General features: G+C 49.1%; 2 protein-coding genes and 1 long non-coding RNA gene across 5 annotated transcripts in view; 1 reads left to right on the top strand and 2 right to left on the bottom strand.

Moving 5' to 3' along the window:
• Positions 1 to 20,778, bottom strand: part of LOC132540843 (uncharacterized) — a 207,079-nt gene that overhangs the window by 31,803 nt on the left and 154,498 nt on the right. The window lies entirely within an intron of this gene.
• On the top strand, positions 485 to 19,206 carry IL11RA (interleukin 11 receptor subunit alpha). Of its 3 annotated transcripts, XM_007522836.3 has the most exons (13): positions 487 to 632; positions 5,046 to 5,145; positions 5,568 to 5,628; positions 7,560 to 7,729; positions 7,843 to 7,957; positions 8,082 to 8,114; positions 8,200 to 8,366; positions 11,673 to 11,836; positions 16,424 to 16,565; positions 16,833 to 16,952; positions 17,721 to 17,817; positions 18,045 to 18,127; positions 18,792 to 18,944. In XM_007522836.3, the coding sequence occupies exons 2-13, from the start codon at positions 5,046 to 5,048 to the stop codon at positions 18,806 to 18,808; spliced, it is 1,269 nt and encodes a 422-aa protein (XP_007522898.1). In that variant the 5' UTR covers positions 487 to 632; the 3' UTR covers positions 18,809 to 18,944. The 3 variants fall into 3 exon arrangements, with proteins under 3 accessions (XP_016043534.1, XP_007522898.1, XP_060055233.1); XM_016188048.2 differs by lacking the exon at positions 18,045 to 18,127 and having other exon boundaries at positions 485 to 632; positions 18,792 to 19,206; XM_060199250.1 differs by lacking the exons at positions 487 to 632; positions 18,045 to 18,127 and adding an exon at positions 3,761 to 3,872 and having other exon boundaries at positions 18,792 to 19,206.
• CCL27 (C-C motif chemokine ligand 27) lies at positions 19,009 to 20,242 on the bottom strand. Its single transcript, XM_060199254.1, has 3 exons — positions 20,085 to 20,242; positions 19,830 to 19,962; positions 19,009 to 19,661 (listed from the first exon to the last, which is right to left on the bottom strand). Exons 1-3 carry the CDS (start codon positions 20,152 to 20,154, stop codon positions 19,556 to 19,558), a joined length of 309 nt encoding a protein of 102 aa, XP_060055237.1. The 5' UTR covers positions 20,155 to 20,242; the 3' UTR covers positions 19,009 to 19,555.

Here is a 20,778-nt window from a genome sequence, read left to right as displayed (position 1 = left end):
AAGTCATGTTTACACACATACACACACACACACACACACACACACACACACACACACACACACACACGTCTGACCCTGCACCTGATGTGGTTGCATTTTGCACTCAGCTAGAATGTTTCAAACAATACTGGTGCCCAGACCCAGACGCCAGAGACATGGCTTGTGGCTTGGGCACTTCAAACCACCATGTACAGCAAATGCATTGATTACTCCTCCTGCCTCCCGTCTGCTCTCAGCAGCTGCTGCGTCTCCAGTCACCTGCCCAGTGCCTCCAGAGCCATTGACACTGTGACTTTGCTTTTAGACTGCTGTGAGGAGGAGGGGCCCAAAAGCTTCTAGTCTTGTCCCAGGAAGGACAGGCCTTCAGTCAAAGGACCCAGGGATCCAACTCCAGGATCTGTCCCCCTACCCCTCCACCAAGACTTAAGTCGGGACTGGACAGGAAGTGTCCGGCCGAGGTGGGGGTGGAGGTGATTGACAGTTGGAGTCTCCAATGGGCCGAGGACCACCCCCCCTTGTTTCACCCTTCTTCCATTGGTGCCTGGGCGGAGCCGCCCTGACTTCGGGGGCCCCAGGCGGGAGCAGAGGCCGGGGCAGAGGGCGGAGGGCGCTGGCGGCAGCGGCCGCAGAAGGTGAGGCCTGGGGGCCCTGGTGGGTGCCCTGGAGGGAACTTTGCCAGGAGACGGCGGGGCTGGGCCAGGCGGGATAAGATCTGCAGGGCCCGGAATGACTGAGGGACAGTTAGTGTGTCTGTGAGCAAGTCAGTGTGTAAGACTGCTTGTGTGAACAGAGTGCCACTCTGACTGTGGGCTAATGTGGTTGCGTGTGTGTCAGCGCCCATATGGCAGAGTTTGCATGTGGTTGTGCAAATGTGGGGTTGCGTGTGTAACTGTTATGGCCCAGTTTGGGGTGAGAATCTGGTCCTGTGTTTGTGTATGTGTGAGAGGGCCTGTGACCACATCAGGGACAATTTGGGGAAGTCTCTGTATGGTTTAACACTGCTGGTCTGAGTCTGGGTGGTTGTGTTTAAGTGTGTGGCTTGAGCAGAGTAAGAACACTACTGACTCTGTGTGTCCGTAGTGAACAATGTAGGAACGTAGCTGTTCTCATATCGGGGACCAGTAGTCAGTGGGACAATAATTTCTTTCTTAAAACAAAAGCATTTATGAATGAGAAAGGGATGGAGAGAGAGAGAGAATAAGGACAGAATGAGGACCAAAGCATCACTGGCACATAAACAATGCTTGATGGAACTTGGGTCCTCATGCTTGAGATTCCAACACCTTATCTACTGAACCACTTTCCAGGCTGCATTGAACTGAATTCCCTCCCCTCCCCTCCCCTCCTCTTTTCTTCCCTTTTCCCTCTCTTTTTCTTTCCAAGATCTATTTATTAATGAGAGAGAAAGAGATAAAGAGAGAGAACCACTTCGGCACATGCAACATAGGGGCTTATAGTTGGAACCTCATGCTTGAGAGTCCAATGTCCTATCTGCCATGCCGTCTCCCAGGTCACTGGAACTGACATTCTATTTGGACCCATCTTCTCCCCCTCCTCCTCCTCCTCCTCCTCCTCCTCCTTCTTCTTCTTCTTCTTTTAAAGATTAAAAAAGATATTTATTTCCTTTCTGTTGCCCTTTTTTAATTGTTATTGTAGTTATTGTTGATGTCATCATTGTTGGATAGGACAGAAATGGAGAGAGGAGAAGGAAGACAGAGAGGGGGAGAGAAAGATAGACACCTGCAGACCTGCTTCACCACCTGTGAAGTGACTCCCCTGCAGGTGGGGAACCAGGGGCTAGAACCGGGATCCTTATGCTGGTCCTTGCGCTTTGTGCCATGTGCGCTTAACCCGCTGTGCTACCACTCCCAAGATTTTAAAAAATATTTATTTATTTACTCCCTTTTTGTTGCCCTTGTTGTTTTATTGTTGTAGTTATTATTGTTGTTATTGATGTCCTTATTGTTGGATAGGACAGGGAGAAATGGAGAGAGGAAGGGAAGACAGGGAGAGAAAGATAGACACTGCAGACTTGCTTCACCACTTGTGAGGTGACTCCCCTGCAGGTGGGGAGCTGGGGGCTCGAACTGGGATCCTTACGCCGGTCCTTGTGCTTGGCGCAACATGCGCTTATCCCGCTGCACTACCGCCCGACTCCCTGGACCCACCTTCTATACTTGGCTTTTCTTTTATTTGGAAATCCTTATCACTGCTCTAGTGCTCTTTTTTCTCTGATCCCCTGTTGGACTGAGTTTCCTTATATTTCTTTCTCACTCTTCCTCCTTTTCTCCCCCCCCCCCCCAGAGGTATTACTTTTGCCTTTTCATAGTTCAACCCCCACCCCTACCCCAGGTATCTCCATATCTGCCCTTCTTTCTTTCTTTTTGAGATTTATTTATTTATTTTTGCTAGTGACAGAGAAATTGAGAGGAAGGGGAGAAAGGGAGAGAGATACCTATAATACTGCTTCACCATTTGTCAAGCATCTGTCCTGCAGGTGGGACTGACAGTTTGAACCTGGGTCCTTGTGCATGGTAATGTGTGCATTCAACCAGGTGCACCACCACCCTGCCTCTTTCTTTCTTTCTCTTTTCTTTATTCCTTCTTTCCTTCCTTCCTTCCTTCCTTCTTTCATCAAAGCACTGTTCAACTGTGCCTTATGTGTTCCTGAAGATTGAATCTGAGATCTCTTGTCCTTACAATTTTGGTGTGTGTGTCTGTGTGTGTGTGTGTAGGGGGGGCCGGGGTATGGATTCTTGGGGCTTCACAGCTCTTGGTCAACTCTTCTAGATAGAAAGGTAGAGACGGGTGTAGGCAGAGCAGCTCTGAAGTTCCCTCCAGGGCAGTGGTGGACAGACTTAAATCTGGGATGCATGCAAGGCAAAGTAGGAATCTTCCCAGGTGAGTTATTGTGCTGACGGTGGATCTGTTATCACACACTTCTGCCTCTCATGTTCTTGGCATCCCTGTCCCTCTGCCTGACTCACCTTTGCTTCTTGCTACTAGGGTCCTGTAGAAGTGACTGAAATGCAGGTCTTCTAGTGCTAAGCGTTCCTTGGAAAAGGAGGCATATTTAGGGTGTGTTGTGACTCCATTTCTGGGCTGAACACTAAGTATGTGTTGTGGAAATACAAGTGTGAGAAGGAATGAAGTTGTGTGTGTGTGTGTGTGTGAGTGAGACTGAGTCTGAGTTAACCCCTGTGACAGTGAGTGGCTCTATCTCAGGCTGTGGGTCTCTGGGTAAGTGTGGGTCTTGTGTATCTGGCACCATGGGACCAAAGGCATTTCCTGGTGCTGGGGCCCAAAAAGTGCAGGGGGAGGAGGAGGAGGTGAGAATTGGCTGGAAGGTCCAGGGGAGGGGCAGCTTTTCTTCATACCCTCCAACCTGGGGCCTCCCCCTCAAAACACAACCAGCTGTGCCCTAAGGAAATATTTGCTAAACAGAGTGGTAGCACTAGTAAGTGTCTGATTTTGTTTGTTTAGTTGTGTTCAAGGAACAGCCTCTTTTGTTGATTGTGCCCAGTGTGTCTGTGGCTGTGCTTGCCTGTGTGAAAACATGGGTGGGGGGGTGTTTCTCACTGACAGGGACAATAGCAGCCCTCCTCTCTCTCTTCTGCCCCTGCTGGGCCTGTGGCTTCCTATCCAGACTTGGGGGAGGCCTCTTCCCTTCCCAGGGCCTCGGGTGGGAGGGAAGGAGGGAGGAGATAGGATGGAGGAGGGGGCCTAGGTAGGGGTGGCTGAGCTCCAAGGCTCGCAGGGGCAGGGGCAGAGAAGAGCACAGAGGGTGCTGGGGTTCCAGAACTGAGTAGAGCTGAGCAGTGCTGGAGCTGGTGAGAGGAAGTCCTGCAGGCCATGAACACTCAGCCTCTGAGGTAGGGCGGGGCTGTGCAGGGTCAGTGTGGCTGTAGGGGGTGGGGGGGTGGGCAGGGGTGAGCCACTCATATACTCAGACAGACATGTGCAGAGCCTTGGGTGGGCTCTGTGCCCTTTCTCTTGGGATCGCTTACCCCAGGGCTTCACCCCATATGCCCCTTCTCCTGCCCCTGCAGCCACCTCCCAACTGCCTCTGTCCTCTCCCTTCCTCCCATCTTCTAGCACCCCCAGCCCCATGCACAATGCTAGCTACTTCCTTCTTAGCCTTTTTAACCTCCTGTTGCCCCAGCTCAGCCCTCACCTCCTTGAGCCACCACTACCTCCCAGTCCTGATCTCGGGCATCTCTTGACCCTTTGGTCCCTCACACCAGGCTCTGGGCCCCACAGGTTCCCAGCTTCCCCCCAGCCTCTGCTCCCATCCCGCCACCCTGTCTCCATCTGCTGGCTCCTCGCCCGTCCCCAGCCTCCGGCAGCAGCCAGGGCATCTGGATCTGCTTAACTCCACAGCCTCAGCCTGCACCCTAGCCCCTGCCAGCCTCACAGACTTGAGCCCAACAATATTTCAGAGTCAGGCCCAAAGAGTGGCCCAAGTGGCCAGAGCAAGGAGCTGGTCCAGGAGAGAAGAGGTTTGGCAGCCAACACAGCATGGGCAGGAGGAAAGGGTGAACCCAGACTGGCCAGTGACAGCCCCCACCCTAGGGTGATAAGGGCAGCTGCCTCAGAGACAATGGCCAGCGCTGGGCCAGGTGGGTTAGATACTAGGAGTCCCAGCAGCTAGGTTGGAGGAGTTAATAGGAGCAACTGAGCCAGTGCCAGTACTTGGTGCCAGGGGTGGGCGCCAAGGGTGGTGTGTGTGTGTGTGTGTGTGTGTGTATGGGGTGGGGGGCGGTGCTGGCATAGTCTGCTGCCTCCGGCTTTTGTTCTGGGCCCTCTGCCCAGGAATGAGAAGACTGTGTGTGTGTGTGTGTGTGTGTGTGTGTGTGTGTGTCTGTGACTGTTAGGTATCTGACATTCGATTAGACCCCTCCAGTGATTTTTGATTTCCTCACCTCCATAAGTTCCTTAGTTTTCCTCCTGGAAAGCCCAGTTTGGGGGAGAGGGCAGGCTGTAACCTCCCATCCTGGGTTTGTGGGGTGGGGGTGGGTCTCCAGACTTTTTTTGTTTCCTCACAGATGAGCAGCAGCTGCCCAGGGCTAAGCAGGGTCCTGGTGGCCGTGGCTATAGCCCTGGTGTCTGCCTCCTCCCTTTGCCCCCAGGCCTGGGGCCCCCCAGGTGAGAAGAACCTGCTCTGTCACCCTACCCTGACCTGGAACACTCTTCCAGGGGCTCCTTCCCAAGCCTGACATGTGTCCTCCAACACCTGGCATCCTGTGCCCTCTCATTTCTGTCTTCAGATTATAAACTGATGCTTTGACCTAATGACCTTCGGGGCTGGCAAAATAGCTCACCTAGATAGTGTGCTGTTTCCCCATGCTTACAGCCCAGGTTTGAGCCTGGCCCTCACTTCGGTGCTGTGCTGTCTTTCCCTTTCTCCCTCTATCTGTCTGTCTCTTTTTCTATCTGAAAAAGTTGACTTAAAGGGGCAGAGCCCTGGTGACTAGAAAAAAAAAAGTCCACTCTGTACCCTCTGATTCTCATTGTGGGGGAAGTGAAGGAGAGGAGAAAGATCCCCTCCTCAGATGTGCCCTCCACAGGGGTCCAGTATGGGCAGCCTGGCAGGCCCATGACACTGTGTTGCCCTGGAGTGACTGCTGGGTAAGTACCACCACCCCCTACCTGTCCAGCTGGCTGACAGGCATGGCCCTTGCTTGACTGGCTCAGTCCACACCTTTCCCCATCCTTGCTCCTCACCTTTGAATTTGTTCTTACTGTCAAACCAACTGTATTCAGCAGACATTTCAACCTGCTGAATGCCTGCCTGTTTGAGCCTCTAGAATACAGCAGAGCACAAGCCCTTGGTTGCCCTTGAGAATTTTATTTTTTTATTAAAAAAAATTTTTTTTTGTTGCCCATGTTTATCATTGTTGTCATTGTTGCTGGATAGGATAGAGAGAAATGGAGAGAGGAAGGGAGACAGAGAGGAGGAGAGAAAGATAGACACCTGCAGACTTGCTTCATTGCTTGTGAAGCAACTCCCCAGCAGGTGGGGAGCTGGGGGCTCGAACCGGGATCCTTACACTGGTCCTTGCACTTTGTGCCATGTGCGCTTAACCCATTGCGCTGCTACCCAGATCCCCCTTATTTTTATTTTTATCTTTATCAGAGCACTGCCCAACTCTGGCTTATATTGGTGCTGGGGATTGAATCTAGGACATTAGAGCCTCAGGCATGAAAGTCTTTTTGTGTAACTATTATGCTGTTTCTATGCACAAGGACCCAGGTTCAAGCCCCATCTCCACTATTATGCTATTTTCCCAGCCTCTATGAGAGTTTACATTCTAAGGAAGCAGACAGACAGTAAGCAAACAAGACTTGCCAAGTAGCAATACCTGGGCAAGGTGGGACAGAACATCAAAACAGAGCAACTTGGAAGAAGATAACTGAGTGGCTACTTTGTACTAGTGACCAGGGAAGGTCTCTTGGAGGAGGTGATATTGGAGCTGATTCCCAAAGTTCAGGAAGGAGGCATCCAGGCACAGTTGGGGTAATAAGCATTCTTGACCAAGGTAGCAACTAATTCAGGTGCGCTGAGGTGAGAATGAGCTCAACATTCTTGAACAGAAAGATCAACAAGATGGGATCACAAGATGGGTGAGTGAGGGGAGAGGTAGAAGTTGAAGGGAAGACATGAACTGGATTGCCGACTTTGTGAGTTGGCAAAAGGAGTTTGGGCTTTATTGCAAGGAACCAGTGGAGAGCTATGGCATAATCCGGTTTATATTTTAAACCTTCCTGATGTCCCAAGAGGTGGCACAGTGGGTAGAGCACCAGGCTTGCAAGCGTGAAGTCCCTAGCACTACTTATGCCAGAGTGACGCTCCAGTTCTCTCTCTTCATGAATAAAAATAAACCTTAAAAATATTTTCCACCTGGGAAGATAGCATAATGGTCATGCAAAAAGGTTTTCATGCCTGAGGCACCCAAAATTCAGTCCCCAGCACTGCATAAGCCAGAACTGAGCAGTGATAGCAAAAACAAAAACAAGGACTGGGGAGGTAGCATAATGGTTATAGGAAAAGACTTTCTTTTTTCTGCCTCAAGGGTTATTGCTGTGGCTCAGTGTCTGCACCATGAATCCACTGCTCCTGGAGGCCATTTCCCCCCCTCCCTTTTGTTGCCCTTGTTGTTGTAGCCTTATTGTGGTTATTATTGTTATTGTTGATGTCATTCGCTGTTGGATAGGACAGAGAGAAATGGAGAGAGGAGGGGAAGACTGAGAGGGGGAGAGAAAGAGAGACACCTGCAGACCTGCTTCACCGCCTGTGAAGTGACTCCCCTGCAGGTGGGGAGCGGGGGCTCGAACGGGGATCCTTACGCTGGTCCTTGCGCTTTGCGCCACCTGCGCTTAACCCGCTGTGCTACCACATGACTCCCAGGAAAAGACTCTCATGCCTGAGAGCAATGGTCCCAAATTCAGTCCTCTGCACCATCATAAGAGCCGAGCAGTATCCTGGTAAAATGAAAACAAACATACTAACAAACAGACACAAAACTTCCATTTGTCTACTCCCCTTGTCTCACCCCCAGAGTCCCAGTATCCTGGTTTCGGGATGGGGAGCCAAGGCTACTCCAGGGGCCCAGCTCTGGGCTAGGGCATGAACTGATCCTGGCCCAGGTGGACAGCATTGACGAGGGCACCTACATCTGCCGGACCCTGGATGGTGCACTTGGTGGCATGGTGACTCTGCAGCTGGGCTGTGAGTTGAGGAGGGAGGACTGGGTGGCAATGGTGAGACATGGGGCTCCTGAGGGAATTCAGACCCTGAGTAAGCCCTCTTCAGATGGGCACTAGTACACCCTTTGCCTCTAGACCCCCCAACCCGCCCCACTGTCTCCTGCCAAGCGGCCGACTATGAGAACTTCTCTTGTACTTGGAGTCCCAGCCAGGTTAGCGGTCTACCCACCCGCTACCTCACGTCCTACAGGTGTGTATGCCTTTATGTGTGGGGGTGCACTGTGGTATGGGAGGCAAGGGTAGAGGTCCTGAAGAAGGCCTCAGAAAGATGGGAAGGACCTTCTTTTCTTCCTAAATGACCGTCTCCCTGCTAGGAAGAAGATGGTGCCAGGAGCTGATGACCAAAGGTAGGACATTAGGGGGAGGCTGGGGGCCCCAGCTGGACCTTGCAGTAAGCTTTTCTGAAACCTTCAACCGCATCCTGCTTCCTAGGATGAGTCCCTCTACAGGGCCTTGGCCCTGCCCACAGGACCCCCCAGGGGCTGCCCGCTGTGTGGTCCATGGGGCCGAGTTCTGGAGCCAATACAGGATCAATGTGACTGAGGTGAACCCCCTGGGTGCCAGCACTCGCCTGCTGGATGTGCGCTTACAGAATATCTGTGAGTACTCACCCCTAGAGACTGCCTACCTCAGACCCCAGATGGACTCTGGAGGAAAGATAGCTGCCTCCTCCCTTCCCACTCCCAGAGTTCCCAGCTTCCTCCTGACAGATCCCCTTTCAACACAGGGATGACTCTTGTGACCATCAAGCAAAAGAGATGAGAGGCCGGAGGGAAAAGTTACTTCAGAATATTCTCTAAACAAAACAAATCAGAACAAACATACCCTAGAGGCTGTTACCACAGCTGTGCTCTGATCTCCTGGCTGCCTAGCCCCAGGGCTGCCTGCTTCTGTGCCCAGTGGAGGTTCCTCTGGTCCCCCCCTCTTTTTTTTAAATTTTTATTTATAAAAAGGAAACACCAACAAAAAACACAGGATAAGAGGGTTACAACTCCACACAAGTCCCACCACCAGAACTCCGTATTTCATCCCCTCCCCTGATAGCTTTCTTATTCTTTATCCCTCTAGGAGTATGGACCCAGGGGTCATTATGGGGTGCAGATGGTGGAAGGTCTGGTTTCTGTAACTGCTTCCCCACTGAATATGGGAATTGACAGGTCGATCCATACGCCCAGATCTCTCTTTCCCTAGTGGGGTGGGGCTCTGGGGAAGCAGGGCTCCAGGACACATTGGTGGGGTCGTCTGCCTAGGGAAGTCAGGTTGGCATCATGTTAACATCTAGAACCTGGTGGCTGAAAAGAGAGTTAACATATAAAGCCAAACAAATTGTTTGAACCTAAAGGCTGGAATAGTTCAGATGATGAGTTGGGGGGGTCTCTGTTTTGTAGATAGTTAGTAGGGCTATTTTAGGTACATTTCAAAGTGCCCATGACTATACTAGGTTTTTTTTTTTTTTTTCTGAGCCTGACATCTGATATGCAAGTGGATCCAAGTTATTGTCTGAGGAGATGACGTCATGGCTAGAAAAAGGACCAGACAGCTGGATCATGGAAGAGAGTAGTTCCCAAATATGGGAAAGGGGTACAAATATTGTTGACTTCCCTTTTTTCCTTATTCCCTTCCCTCCCTTCCTTCTTCCTTCCTTTCTTTATCTTTTTCTTCTTTCTTTTTTTCTTTCTTCCTTTCTTCTTTTTTTAATTTTTCAGCCAGTGCTTCTCTATTGCTTTACATGTGCACAATTCACTGCTCTTGCTGGACAATTTTTTTGTTTGTTTCTTTATTTTCTCCAGATAGAAGGTAAAAGGGAAAGGGCTGGGTGGTAGGTAGCATGGCGGGTTAAGTGCATATGGCACGAAGCACAAGGACCAACGCAGGGATCCCAGTTTGAGCCCCCAGCTCCCTACCTGCAAGGGGTCGCTTCACAAGCAGTGAAACAGGTCTGCAGGTGTCTGTCTTTCTCTCCCCATCTCTGTCTTGCCCTCATCTCTCGCTTTCTCTCTGTTCTATCCAATAACAATAACAGCTATAACAACAATAACAACAAGGGAAAGGCAACAAAATGGGGAAAATGGCCTCTAGGAGCAGTGGATTCATTGTGCAGGCACTGAGCCCCAGTGATAACCCTGGAGGCAAAATAGAAGGAGGAGAAGGAGAAGAAGAAGTAGTAGTAGTAGAAGAAGAAGGTAAAAGGAAGAGAGCTAGACAGAGAGAAGGAGGACTGCCACCAGAGCACTGCTTCTCTACTTGTGAAATTTTCTGTTGCATGGTGCTCCCATATAGTGGCCTGGGTCCTCGGGCACTCTACTGGGTGAGCCACCTGCTGCTCCCCCCACCCCTTTTCCTCTTTCTCCTCTTTCTTCCTTTTTTTTTTTTTTTTTTTTTTTTTTTAGAAAATCTTTATTAATGAGAGAGAAGAGGTGAGAGTGAACCAGAGCACCTCTCTGGCACATACTGTGTTGGAAATCAAACTCAGATCTTACACTTGAATGAATCTTTACACTTCACTTCACCACCAGGGCCTCACCTTCTTCTTCTTGATAGAAATAAATGTACCCATTCACCCCAGGAATGGACTTGGGAAACTTGAGAAAGGCAAGAAGTGAGACAGTTTATTCGATTCTGCAGAATCAGACTCTAGTCCAATCTGGATCCACCATGTTGGCACGTACTGGCTAGAGACAGCAACCAAGTATTTATTCCCTAATGCTGGTGTGAAACTGCCTTGTTCTCCATGGATTGGGTACACAGATTCACAATCTTATCATGATTGGCTAAGAGAAGTGGGAGGAGGCAGCTCATGGAGTAGAACTCTTTCTTTCTTTCCTTCCTTCTTTCTTTCTTTTATTGGATAAGGCAAAAATTGAGACAGGAGGGGGAGATATAGAGGGGGAGAGAAAGACAGACACCTGCAGACCTGCTTCGCCACTTGTGAAATGACCCCTCAGCTTGTGGGGAGCCAGGGGCTTGAACTGAGATCCTTGTGCAGGCCCTTGGGCTTATGTGTGCTTAAACTGGCGCACCACTGCCTGGCCTCCTGAAACTATCTTTTCTAGGTTAGGGGCCTGGTTTGGGTCACATGGTGTTTTGTAGAGGTAGTCTTCCTCACATAGTTAATGTGGGATTCTTTAGCAGCTGAGTTTAGATAAACAGGTGAATTTGTTTTGTAAGGTGAACTGCCTGTCGGCAGGTACCCAGACACAAGCTTTCTTCCTAGAAGGCCCCTGTGGAGGGGTGTGTGTGTGAAACACTAAAATAATACATGTCCTATTCTGGTGTGTGTGTGCATTTTTTTCTTTCTTTTTTTTTTTAACCAGAGAACTACTCAGCCCTGGCTTATGGTGGTGTGGGGGATTGAACATGGGACCTCAGAGGCTCAAGCATCAAAGTCTGTTTGCGTAACCATTATGCTATCTCTCCCACCCTATATGAATTTTTTTTTTTTTAATGAAACAATCTTCACTGGAAGCAGGTGGTGGGGGATCACTAAAGCTCTGGCTAGAGTTTGGATCAATTTATCCCCATGTTTGGATGGAGAGCAGAATCCTCTTCTATTTACTCAACAAACATTTCAGAACCAGTCCTTAGATCTCAGGTCATTTTGTAACACTTTTTCCCCTTTATTGGGGGATTAATGTTTTACAGTCGCCAGTAAATACAATAGTTTGTACATGCATGATATTTCTCAGTTTTCCACATAACAATACAACCCCCACCAGGTCCTCTGTCAACCGTTTCTAGGACCTGACAATAGGTCTTGAGCCTAATGGATATTCCAGTTTAAGTTCCTCACTCCCAGAAAAAAAGAGTCCCCAAACTCCTTGGATGTATCTCAGGGGCTGTGAGAGGTAGTGGGGACAGGGATGGGTACCTTTGACCTGCCTGACTCAGTGTCTCCAACACCTCAGTGCGCCCTGACCCACCCCAGGGACTCCAGGTGGAACCTGTTCCTGGCTACCCCCGCCGCCTGCGTGCCAGCTGGACATACCCAACCTCCTGGCCCCGACAACCCCACTTCCTGCTCAAGTTCCGGCTGCAGTACCGTCCAGCACAGCATCCTGCCTGGTCCATGGTGAGGCCTGGAGTGTGTTCTGGGGCTATGGGACTTGTCTCTGGCTTCACGTTCCTGGAGTGTTCTGTGTGACTTTATGGCACTGTCAGGTCTCCAAAGCCTGGCCACTAAGAGTTCTTTAAGGACCTGGCTTTGCGCTGTGTGCTGGGACTAACAGACTGAGCACTTTAGGACTGTAACTTTGATGGAAGTCCATCTGTGGGGAGAAAAGCATTGGTTTATTACTACCACCACCACCACCACCACCACTACTACTAAAATACTTGCTGGGGCAAGCAGTAAAATTAAATCTTTAACAAAAAAAAAAAAAAAAAGAAAGACTTTTATCCCTGAGGCTTTGAGGTCCCAGTTTCATTCTCCCGGCACCATTATGAGCCAGAGCTGAGCTGTGCTTTGGTCTCTCTCTGTATCTTTCTCTCTTAAATATATATATATTTTTAATATTTATTTTATTTATTCCCTCTTGTTGCCCTTTGTTGTTTTATTGTTGTAGTTATTATTGTTGTTGTCGTTGTTGGATAGGACAGAGAGAAATGGAGAGAGGAGGGGAAGACAGAGAGGGGGAGAGAAAGATAGACACCTGCAGACCTGCTTCACTGCCTGTGAAGCGACTCCCCTGCAGGTGGGGAGCTGGGGTTCGAACCGGGATCCTTATGCCGGTCCTTGTGCTTTGCGCCACCTGCGCTTAACCCGCTGCGCTACAGCCCGACTCCCCCTCTCTTAAATATTTTATTTATTTGTTAATGAGAAAGATAGAAGGAGAGAGAAAGAACCAGACATCATTCTTGTACATGTGCTGCTGTACTTAGGACCTCATGCTTGAGAGTCCAATGCCTTATCCACTGCGCCACCTCCTGGATCACCTCTCTATATCTCTGTCTCATTAAAAATAAATTAAAAAAAAAATAACAGGGGCCTGGGCAGTGATGCACCCAGTTAAGCACACATAGCATGAAGTGCAAGAACCACACAAGGATCTGGTTTGAGTCCCCTGCTCCCCACCTATGGGGGGCGGTTACTTCACAAGTGGTGAAGCAGGTCTGAAAAAAATTAATAAAAAATAAAACAAATAAAATATGTTTATGAGAGGGGAGGAAGAGTGAGTTGTTACCTTTAGAAATGTCAGAGATTATCTAACTTCAGCTCTGGGGAACTACTGCCTCAGAATAATATTTACTGAGGGCTGTTAGCTTGCCAGGCACCTCACTACCCATTCTACATGTATTTTCTCATTTAGGTGTATCCACCTTTATTTAATTTATTTATTTAGAAAGTCTTGGTAGTAGCACTACAGATCCTCTGCTCCTGGCAGCCATTCCCCCCCTTTCCCCCCTTTTTTTTTCCTTATTAATTTTTATTAGATAGGATAGAGAGAAATTGAGAGAGGCTGGGGAGATAGAGATGGGGAGAGAAAGGGGACCAGGTGGTGGTGCACCTGGTTAAGCGTAGGTAGTATGAAGTGTAAGGACCCACTCGAGGACCCAGATTTGAGCCCCCTCTCCCCACTTGTGGGAGGGGAGCTTCATAAGCAGTGAGTCGTCTGCAGGTATCTGCCTCTCTTGCTTTCTTTCTCTACCCCTCTCCTCTTCATTTCTCTCTGTCCTATCCAATAAAATGGCAAAAATAGGCCAGGAGCAGTGGATTCATAGTGCTGGCACCAAGCCCCAGTCATACCCTGAGAGAGAGAGAGAGAGAGAGAGAGAGTTAGCTAGCTAGCTTCTTCTTCTAGCGTTTGCCCTTCTTCCGTAGCCAGTCAACAGCGTCAGGTTGAGCCTGATGTAAAGTTTCGAGACCTCCTTTGAATCTGGAGAGGTGGCAGTCGTTGACTATGTGGGTCATAGTCTGTCTGGAGCCGCAGGGGCAGTTCGGGTCGTCTCTGGCTCCCCAGCGATGGAACATAGCGGCGCACCGGCCATGGCCTGTTCGATGGCGATTGAGGAGGGCCCAATCATAACGTGCTAGGTCAAAGCCGGGTTGATGCTTGCAGGGGTCTGTGATGAGGTGTTAGCTAGCTAGCTGAAGACCTGCTTCACTGCTCATGAAACAGAGCCCCCTGCAGGTAGGGAGCAGAAGCTCAAACCTGGGTCCTTTTTTTTTTTTTTTTTTTGAGCCTGGGTCTTTGGGCTTGTTAATATGTACACTTAACTGGGTGCACCACTGCTTGGCCCCCCTTCACCTTTATTTTATAAATGCAGAAACTGAGGCACAGAAACCCCAGCTTACCTGGTAAAAGGAAACACTGAAGTTTTTTTTCTTTCTTTGTAGAGACAGAGAGAAATGGGGCAGAGGGGGCAGAGAGAGGGAGAGAAAAAAGAGAGATACCTCTTGTGAAGTGTCTTCTGAAGGTGGAGAGCAGGGACTTAAACCCATATGCTTGTGTACAGTAACATATGCAATCCACTAGGTGTACTACTGCCCAGCCCCAACCAAAGACTTGAACCCAGTGGGGGAGAAAGATTTAAACCTAGGCAATGTGATACCACAATTTAGCTACATAACCACTATGTACTTTTTTTTTTCTTTATTGGGGGGATGAATGGTTTACAGTCAACAGTAAAATATAGTAGTTTGTACATGTGTAATATTTCTCAGTTTTCCACTTAACAGTTCAACCCCTACTAGGTCCTCCTCTGCCTACTATGCACTTTTAAAATAAATTTTAAACAATTTATTATATTTATTTATTTATTTTAACTGGATAGAGACAGCCAGAAATCGAGAGGGAAGGGGGTGATAGAGAAGGAGATACAGAGAGACAGAGAGACTCCTGTAACACTGCTTCACCTCTTGCAAAGCATTCTCCCTGCAGGTGGGGACTGGGGGCTCGAACCTGGGTCCTTTTGCACTGTAACGTGTGCTCAACCAGGTGCACCACCACCCGACCCCCCAATAAATTTTTTAAAGAACTTTATTGGCTAGAGATGTCCAGAAATCCAGAGAGGTAGGTAGAAATGGAGAGGAAGAGAGAGAAAGAGAGACACCTTGCAACGCTGCTTCACCACTTGCAAAGCTTTCCTCCTGCAGGTGGGGACAGAGAGCTTGAACCCAGGTCCTTGCACATTGCACTCAACCAGGTGAACCACCACCCATCCTGGGATTTCTTTACTTATTGGTGAGAAGAGAGGAGAGAGAGAAAAAAAATCAGAGCATCACTCTGGCACATGGGATGCCGGGGCTTGAACTCATGCTTGAGTATCCAATGCTTTATCCACTCTGTTGCCTCCAGGGCTGTACTTCAAGATTTTTTATTTTATTTTTTAATTTTTAAACTTATTCATTAATGAGAAAGAGAGAGAGAGAGAGAATGAACACCAGAGCACTCTGGCACCAGTAATCCTGGGGCCTGAACTTGGAACCTCATACATGTGAGTCCAGTACTTTATCCTCTTTTTTTTTTTTTCTCCAGGGTTATTGCTGGGGCTTAGTGCCTGCACCATGAATCTACTGCTCCTGGAGACCATTTTTTTCCCCTTTGTTGCTGTTGTTGTGGTTATTATTGTTGCTACTGAACAGGACAGAGAAATGGAGAGAGGAGGGGAAGACAAGGGGAGAAAAAGATAAACACCTGTAGACCTGCTTCACCACCTGTGAAGTGACTCCCCTGCAGGTGGGGAGCCAGGGGCTCGAACTTGGATCTTTAAGCCGGTCCTTGTGCTTTGCGCCACGTGCGCTTAACCCGCTGCACTGACCCCCTATCCTTTTAAAAAAATTTTTTATTAAATCTTTATTTATTGGATAGAGACAGCCAGAAATCAAGAGGAAGGGGGAGATAGAGAGGGAGGGAGAGTGGTCCAGAAGGTGGCACAGTGGATAAAGCATTTATTCTCAACTATAATGTCATAAGTTCAGTCCCCAGAAGCACACGCATCAGAGTGATGTCTGGTTCTTTCTCTCTCTGCCTTTCTCATGAATAAATAAATAAATTCTTAGAGAGAGAGAGAGAGAGAGAGAGAGAGAGAGAGGGCTGTAGCGCAGCGGGTTAAACACACACTGCACGAAGTGCAAGGACCGGCGTAAGGATCCCGCTTGGAGCCTCCAGCTCCCCACCTGCAGGGGAGTCGCTTCACAGGCAGTGAAGCAGGTCTGCAGGTGTCTGTCTTTCTCTCCCCCTCTCTGTCTTCCTCTCCTCTCTCCATTTCTCTCTGTCCTATCTAACAACGACGACGTCAACAACAATATCTACAACAATAAAAAAACAACAAGGGCAACAAAAGGGAAAATAGATAAATTTAAAAAAAGAGGGAGAGAGACAGAGACACCTGCAGCCCTGCTTCACCACTTGTGAAGCTTCCCCCCTGCAGGTGGGGACCAGGGGCTTGAACCTGGGTCCTAGAGCACTGTAACATGTGCACTCAACCAAGTGTGCCACCGCCGGGCCCCTCTTCATCCTCTACACTATGCCCTAGGCTGTGTGCCTTTCTTGTCTAAACCCTAGGTGTAGACCTGACCCACCAGCACACATGAGGCCAGCCTGCTCCAGCAGGCTGACAGGGAAAGCACTGGGTAGATTGGGCCCCTCTTTGCAGACTGGTAGGCTCCATGTTTACAATCTGGAGAAGTTGTGGACCAGCCATTCTCACTCCCCAGGTGGAACCAGCTGGATTGGAGGAGGTGATCACGGATGCAGTTGCAGGGCTGCCCCATGCCGTGCGGGTCAGTGCCCGGGACTTTCTGGATGCTGGCACCTGGAGTGCCTGGAGCCCAGAGGCATGGGGAACTCCAAGCAGTGGTGAGACTGAGCTGAAGGAGGAGCCCCGCCCCACAGCATCCATTAGTGGGACAGGTTGGCCAGCGCTACAGTTGCGGTGCCTGGCTTCAGTTTGGGTGCCTGCAGCCCCACCCTGTCCCTCAGCCTCCACCTCTGCTAGGCTCCCAGAAACTGACTCTACCCTCCTCAGAACCTCTGTCCAACCCAGACTCTGGGCCATCTGCCAGGCCCCGGCTTGCCCTCTCCTCTACCATGCACGGACAGTTCTCAAGTCTCCCTTCCCTTCAGAGCCTCTACTAGAGGAGACACCTGCTGGGGCCCAGTCACAAACACAGCCAGAGGATGAACCTCAGGAGGACAGTCCTGCTCCCCCAAGACCTTCCCTGCAGCCAGACCCACGGCGACTTGGTGAGTTTAGGCAGATGGGCAAAGGTTGTAGTGTCAAAGTAAAGGACTCTGGGAGGTGAGGGGGAGGTGGGGATAGGCTTTCAGGTCCTGGTGCATGATGGTAGAGGAGGACTTAGGCTGGTGGTGAAAGTTTTGCAGAAATCTGAGAAAGTTTACACATGTGTCAACAACTGTATTTACTGTAAACCATTCATCCCAATTAAAAAAAAAAAAGAAATAAGTCACCCTCTTTAGTATTTTGTTGCAGCAGTTCAAGTGAACAGAGATGGACAGAGAAAAATTATGCCTTAAAAAATTATGCCTTGGGGGTCGGGCAGTGGTGCAGTGGGTTAAGCGCATGTGGCTCAAAGCCCAAGGACTGGTGTAAGGGTCCCGGTTTGAGCCCCCGGCTCCCCACCCGCAGGGGAATCGCTTCACAGGCGGTGAAGCAGGTCTGCAGGTGTCTATCTTTCTCTCCCCCTCTCTGTCTTCCCCTCCTCTCTCCATTTCTCTCTGTCCTGTCCAACAACGAACAACATCAACAATGGCAATAATAATAACCACAACGAGGCTACAACAACAAGGGCAACAAAAGGGGGAAAAATGGCCTCCAGGAGCGGTGGATTCGTGGTGCAGGCACCGAGCCCAGCAATAACCCTGGAGGAAAAAAAAATTATGCCTTCACTCAAAAAAAGAAAAAAAATTGTAGAAGACTAAAAGTCCCAGACCAAAGGGTGCACCGGATGTGGTTTGCTTTCATAGTGACATGTGACACTCTTCCACCTTCAGATCACAGGGACCCACTGGAACAGGTGGCTGTGCTGTCATCTTTGGGAATCTTTTCTTTCCTGGGACTGGTAGTTGGGGCCCTGGCACTGGGGCTCTGGTAAGTAACTCCCTCAGCCTTGGACTGATGATGCTTTGATACCCATAGCTCACACCCACCTCTATCCTCATTCCTTCCTATTGGACTAACCTGACTCTAGAATTACACCACATATCCTCACACATTCCCCCCCTTATGATTCTCCCTTTACTACAAACAAACCCTTTAGGAGGAGATTGAGATGCCTTAGATTGTTAGGGAGACAGCTACCTTTTTTTAATGCCCAGGCTGAGGCTGAGACCAGGAGGGAAGGATGAGCCCCAGAAGCCTGGATTCTTGGCGCCAATGCTTCCAGTGGACAAATTTCCAGGTGCGTAGGGTGGTTCTAGGAGGTTTAACTGGGAGATGTGTACCCTCAATGTGAGTGTCTGGACTTAGAACTAGGTGCCCTATAAAGGAATCAGTTCTGAGTTCTCTTCATTCTTTTGAAGTCTGGGTTCAAGGATGGATCTTCCATCTTGAGTCCCTAGACTCAGAATTGGATTTCTTTCCTCTCTTGAAGAGTATTGGGGTTCCTGAGTGGACTCATCATTTTCAGGATGCATTTCAACTCTGAGCTGCATATTCATTATTATTTCCATTGCATCTTTGACCAGAACTGGGTCCCCTCTTTATTCTTGATGAGCCTGGCCCCAGAGTTTGATTAACTCATTTGTTTTCATGGTGTTGGGCGTCACTCAAAGTTGGGATTCCCTATTTGTTCTTAAGGTCTTGGGCTCAGAGCTGAGTCCTCTTCCTCACTCTGGGCTGAGATCCAATCTTACTATCTTTTCTAACTGTCTTTTAACTGTCCTCTCTCTCTCTCTCTCTCTCTTTAGAGACTTTATTTATTCATGAGAAAGATAGGCATAGAGAGAAAGAACCAGATACTCTGGCACATGTGCTGCTGGGGACTAAACTCAGGACCTCATGGTTGAGAATCCAATGCTTTATCCACTGCACCACCTCCCGGACCAAGATTCTCTTTTTTCTAGGAGCCCCAAACCTGTAGAGGACCCAGTAGATTCTTCAACTGACTCCACCTGTAACTGTCTTGCTGGTGTGGATGGACTGACAGAAGAACCCACACGCGACAGTAGATTCCCATGGAAGGGCATATCTCAGCTTGAAGTTTTGTTTGGATCCCATTTCTATGAGACTATGTGTTCCATACTGCCAACTGAAAATGCCTGGTCCTCTGATTTCATGCCAGAGCAGAAGGTCCACTGAAAGAATGTGTGTAGGTGTCTGTGTGTCTGTCTGTGCCATGGGTCTCTGTGTATGTGAGGCAGGAAATGTGTTCTCTGCATGCATGTATGTAGGTGCATGGAATGTGTGTATGTGGGTCCTGGGCTCCTGGCTTTGCCCCTGGTGGGGGTTGTGAAAGTGTGAATAAAGAGATTGAAGATATTCTTGTTTATTTTTATTTACAATTTTTTAAAATTTTCATTATTGGATAGAGATAGAAATTGAGAGGGGGGAGGAGATAGGGAGGGAGAGAGACAGCCTGTGAAGCTTCCCCCCTGCAGGTGGGGATCAAGGGCTTGAACCTGAGTCCTTGAGCACTGTAATGTGAGTGCTTAACCAGGTGTACCACCACCTGGCTCCATTCTTCTGCTTATTGATGTGTCTTCCAGCTCCAGATTCAGGGTTCACAGCAGAGTGCTTAGAACTTGGAGGTCAGAGACTGCTGTCCAATGCTGCTTTAATTACTTTGCCTTTTAGGAGCCTAATTCCATTTTCCTTCTCAGTCTCAAATCTAGTTTGGCAGAGTCCTCTGGAACCTCTTCCCTTGATGCTGAAACCAGCGGGCCAGGCTGTGGTTCTGGGGGTGGATGCAGACACTGCGTCCTGACAAGTGAAGGCTGAGAAAGGAAAGGTGCAAAGCCATGGTCATCGTTGGCGGGGGGGAGTTAGGGTTCAGGGCTTAGGTGCAAAGGCCAGGTGATAACCTGAATTATTTGCACTGAGGGCTAAGGCTAGGGTAAGTATGAGAGGTTGGTACTGAGGTCAGAATCAGGGGCAGTGCTCACATGATTGCCTGAAGGTGACAGTCTCCATCAGCCTCTTGCAGTTCCACCTCGATGACCTTTTTTAGTAGCTTGTTTGGCAGTGGCTTTCGGTAGAGCTGAGTACAGCAGGTAGTGCTGGGTGGCAGTGGCAATTCTAGGAGACAATCAGTCTATGCATTCAGAGCACTTCTGACCCAGAACATCTCTATCAGGAGGAGGCTGGACTTCCTGGGTCCTCTATCTCCATCCCATTCCCCCAGCTCCCCAAGCACGTACCTTCTCCAGGGTCTGGGCTCAGGAGCAACAGTAGCAGCAGGAGGTTGGTAATAGGTGAGGGGCCCTTCATTGCTGCTTAGCTCAGATCTCTCTCTCTCTCTCCCTCCCTCCTGCCTTTTATCTGGATTTCTTTTACCTGGGGCACCAGGTGAGTCAGAGGCAGGTGTGGATGTATTGCTCATCCTATGATGCTCCTGGGTCCTAATTGCCACAGACACTTCACAGACCCCTTCCTCTTTTTCTTCTTATTTTTTTTGTCCTTTCCTCTTCTTTTCAAAAATCTATTAATTAACCAATTAATTAATATGTTATTAGAGCACTACTCAGTTCTGGTGTATGATGGTACGGGGGACTAAACCTGAGCCCTGGGAGCCTCAGGGATGAAAGTCTTTTGTATAACCACTACGCTACAACCCCAGCCCTCCTTTGTTTTAGATATTGAGGCAGCAAGACAGAAAGTACAGTGAAGGAGTCCACACCACTGAAACTTCCTTCAGTGCGGTAGGGATCAGGCTCAAAGCTGGGTCACGTACATGGGCAAAGCAACAAGCTATCCAAGTAAGCTGTTTTGCCAACCCGCCTGCTTCCTTTTTTATTGTTGTAGTAGTTGTTGTTATTGATGTTGTTGTTGGATAGGACAGAGAGAAATGGAGAGAGGAGGGGAAGACAGAGAGGGAGTGAGAAAGATAAGACA

The sequence above is a fragment of the Erinaceus europaeus genome, chromosome 10 (genome assembly GCF_950295315.1).
Source record: "Erinaceus europaeus chromosome 10, mEriEur2.1, whole genome shotgun sequence".
Taxonomy (NCBI): Eukaryota; Metazoa; Chordata; class Mammalia; order Eulipotyphla; family Erinaceidae; genus Erinaceus; species Erinaceus europaeus.
This window is presented reverse-complemented; position numbering and strand designations above follow the sequence as displayed.

Excerpts from the sequence above, each read along its gene's own strand:
- IL11RA (XM_016188048.2), top strand. The coding sequence starts at position 5,046 with ATGAGCAGCAGCTGCCCAGGGCTAAGCAGGGTCCTGGTGGCCGTGGCT. Across the intron at positions 8,115-8,199 it reads CCAGGAGCTGATGACCAAAG|GATGAGTCCCTCTACAGGGC; the intron begins GTAGGACATTAG and ends CCTGCTTCCTAG. Across the intron at positions 8,367-11,672 it reads TGTGCGCTTACAGAATATCT|TGCGCCCTGACCCACCCCAG; the intron begins GTGAGTACTCAC and ends CCAACACCTCAG.
- CCL27 (XM_060199254.1), bottom strand. The coding sequence starts at position 20,154 with ATGAAGGGCCCCTCACCTATTACCAACCTCCTGCTGCTACTGTTGCTC. Across the intron at positions 19,963-20,084 it reads GAGCCCAGACCCTGGAGAAG|AATTGCCACTGCCACCCAGC; the intron begins GTACGTGCTTGG and ends ATTGTCTCCTAG. Across the intron at positions 19,662-19,829 it reads TGTCACCTTCAGGCAATCAT|CCTTCACTTGTCAGGACGCA; the intron begins GTGAGCACTGCC and ends TTCCTTTCTCAG.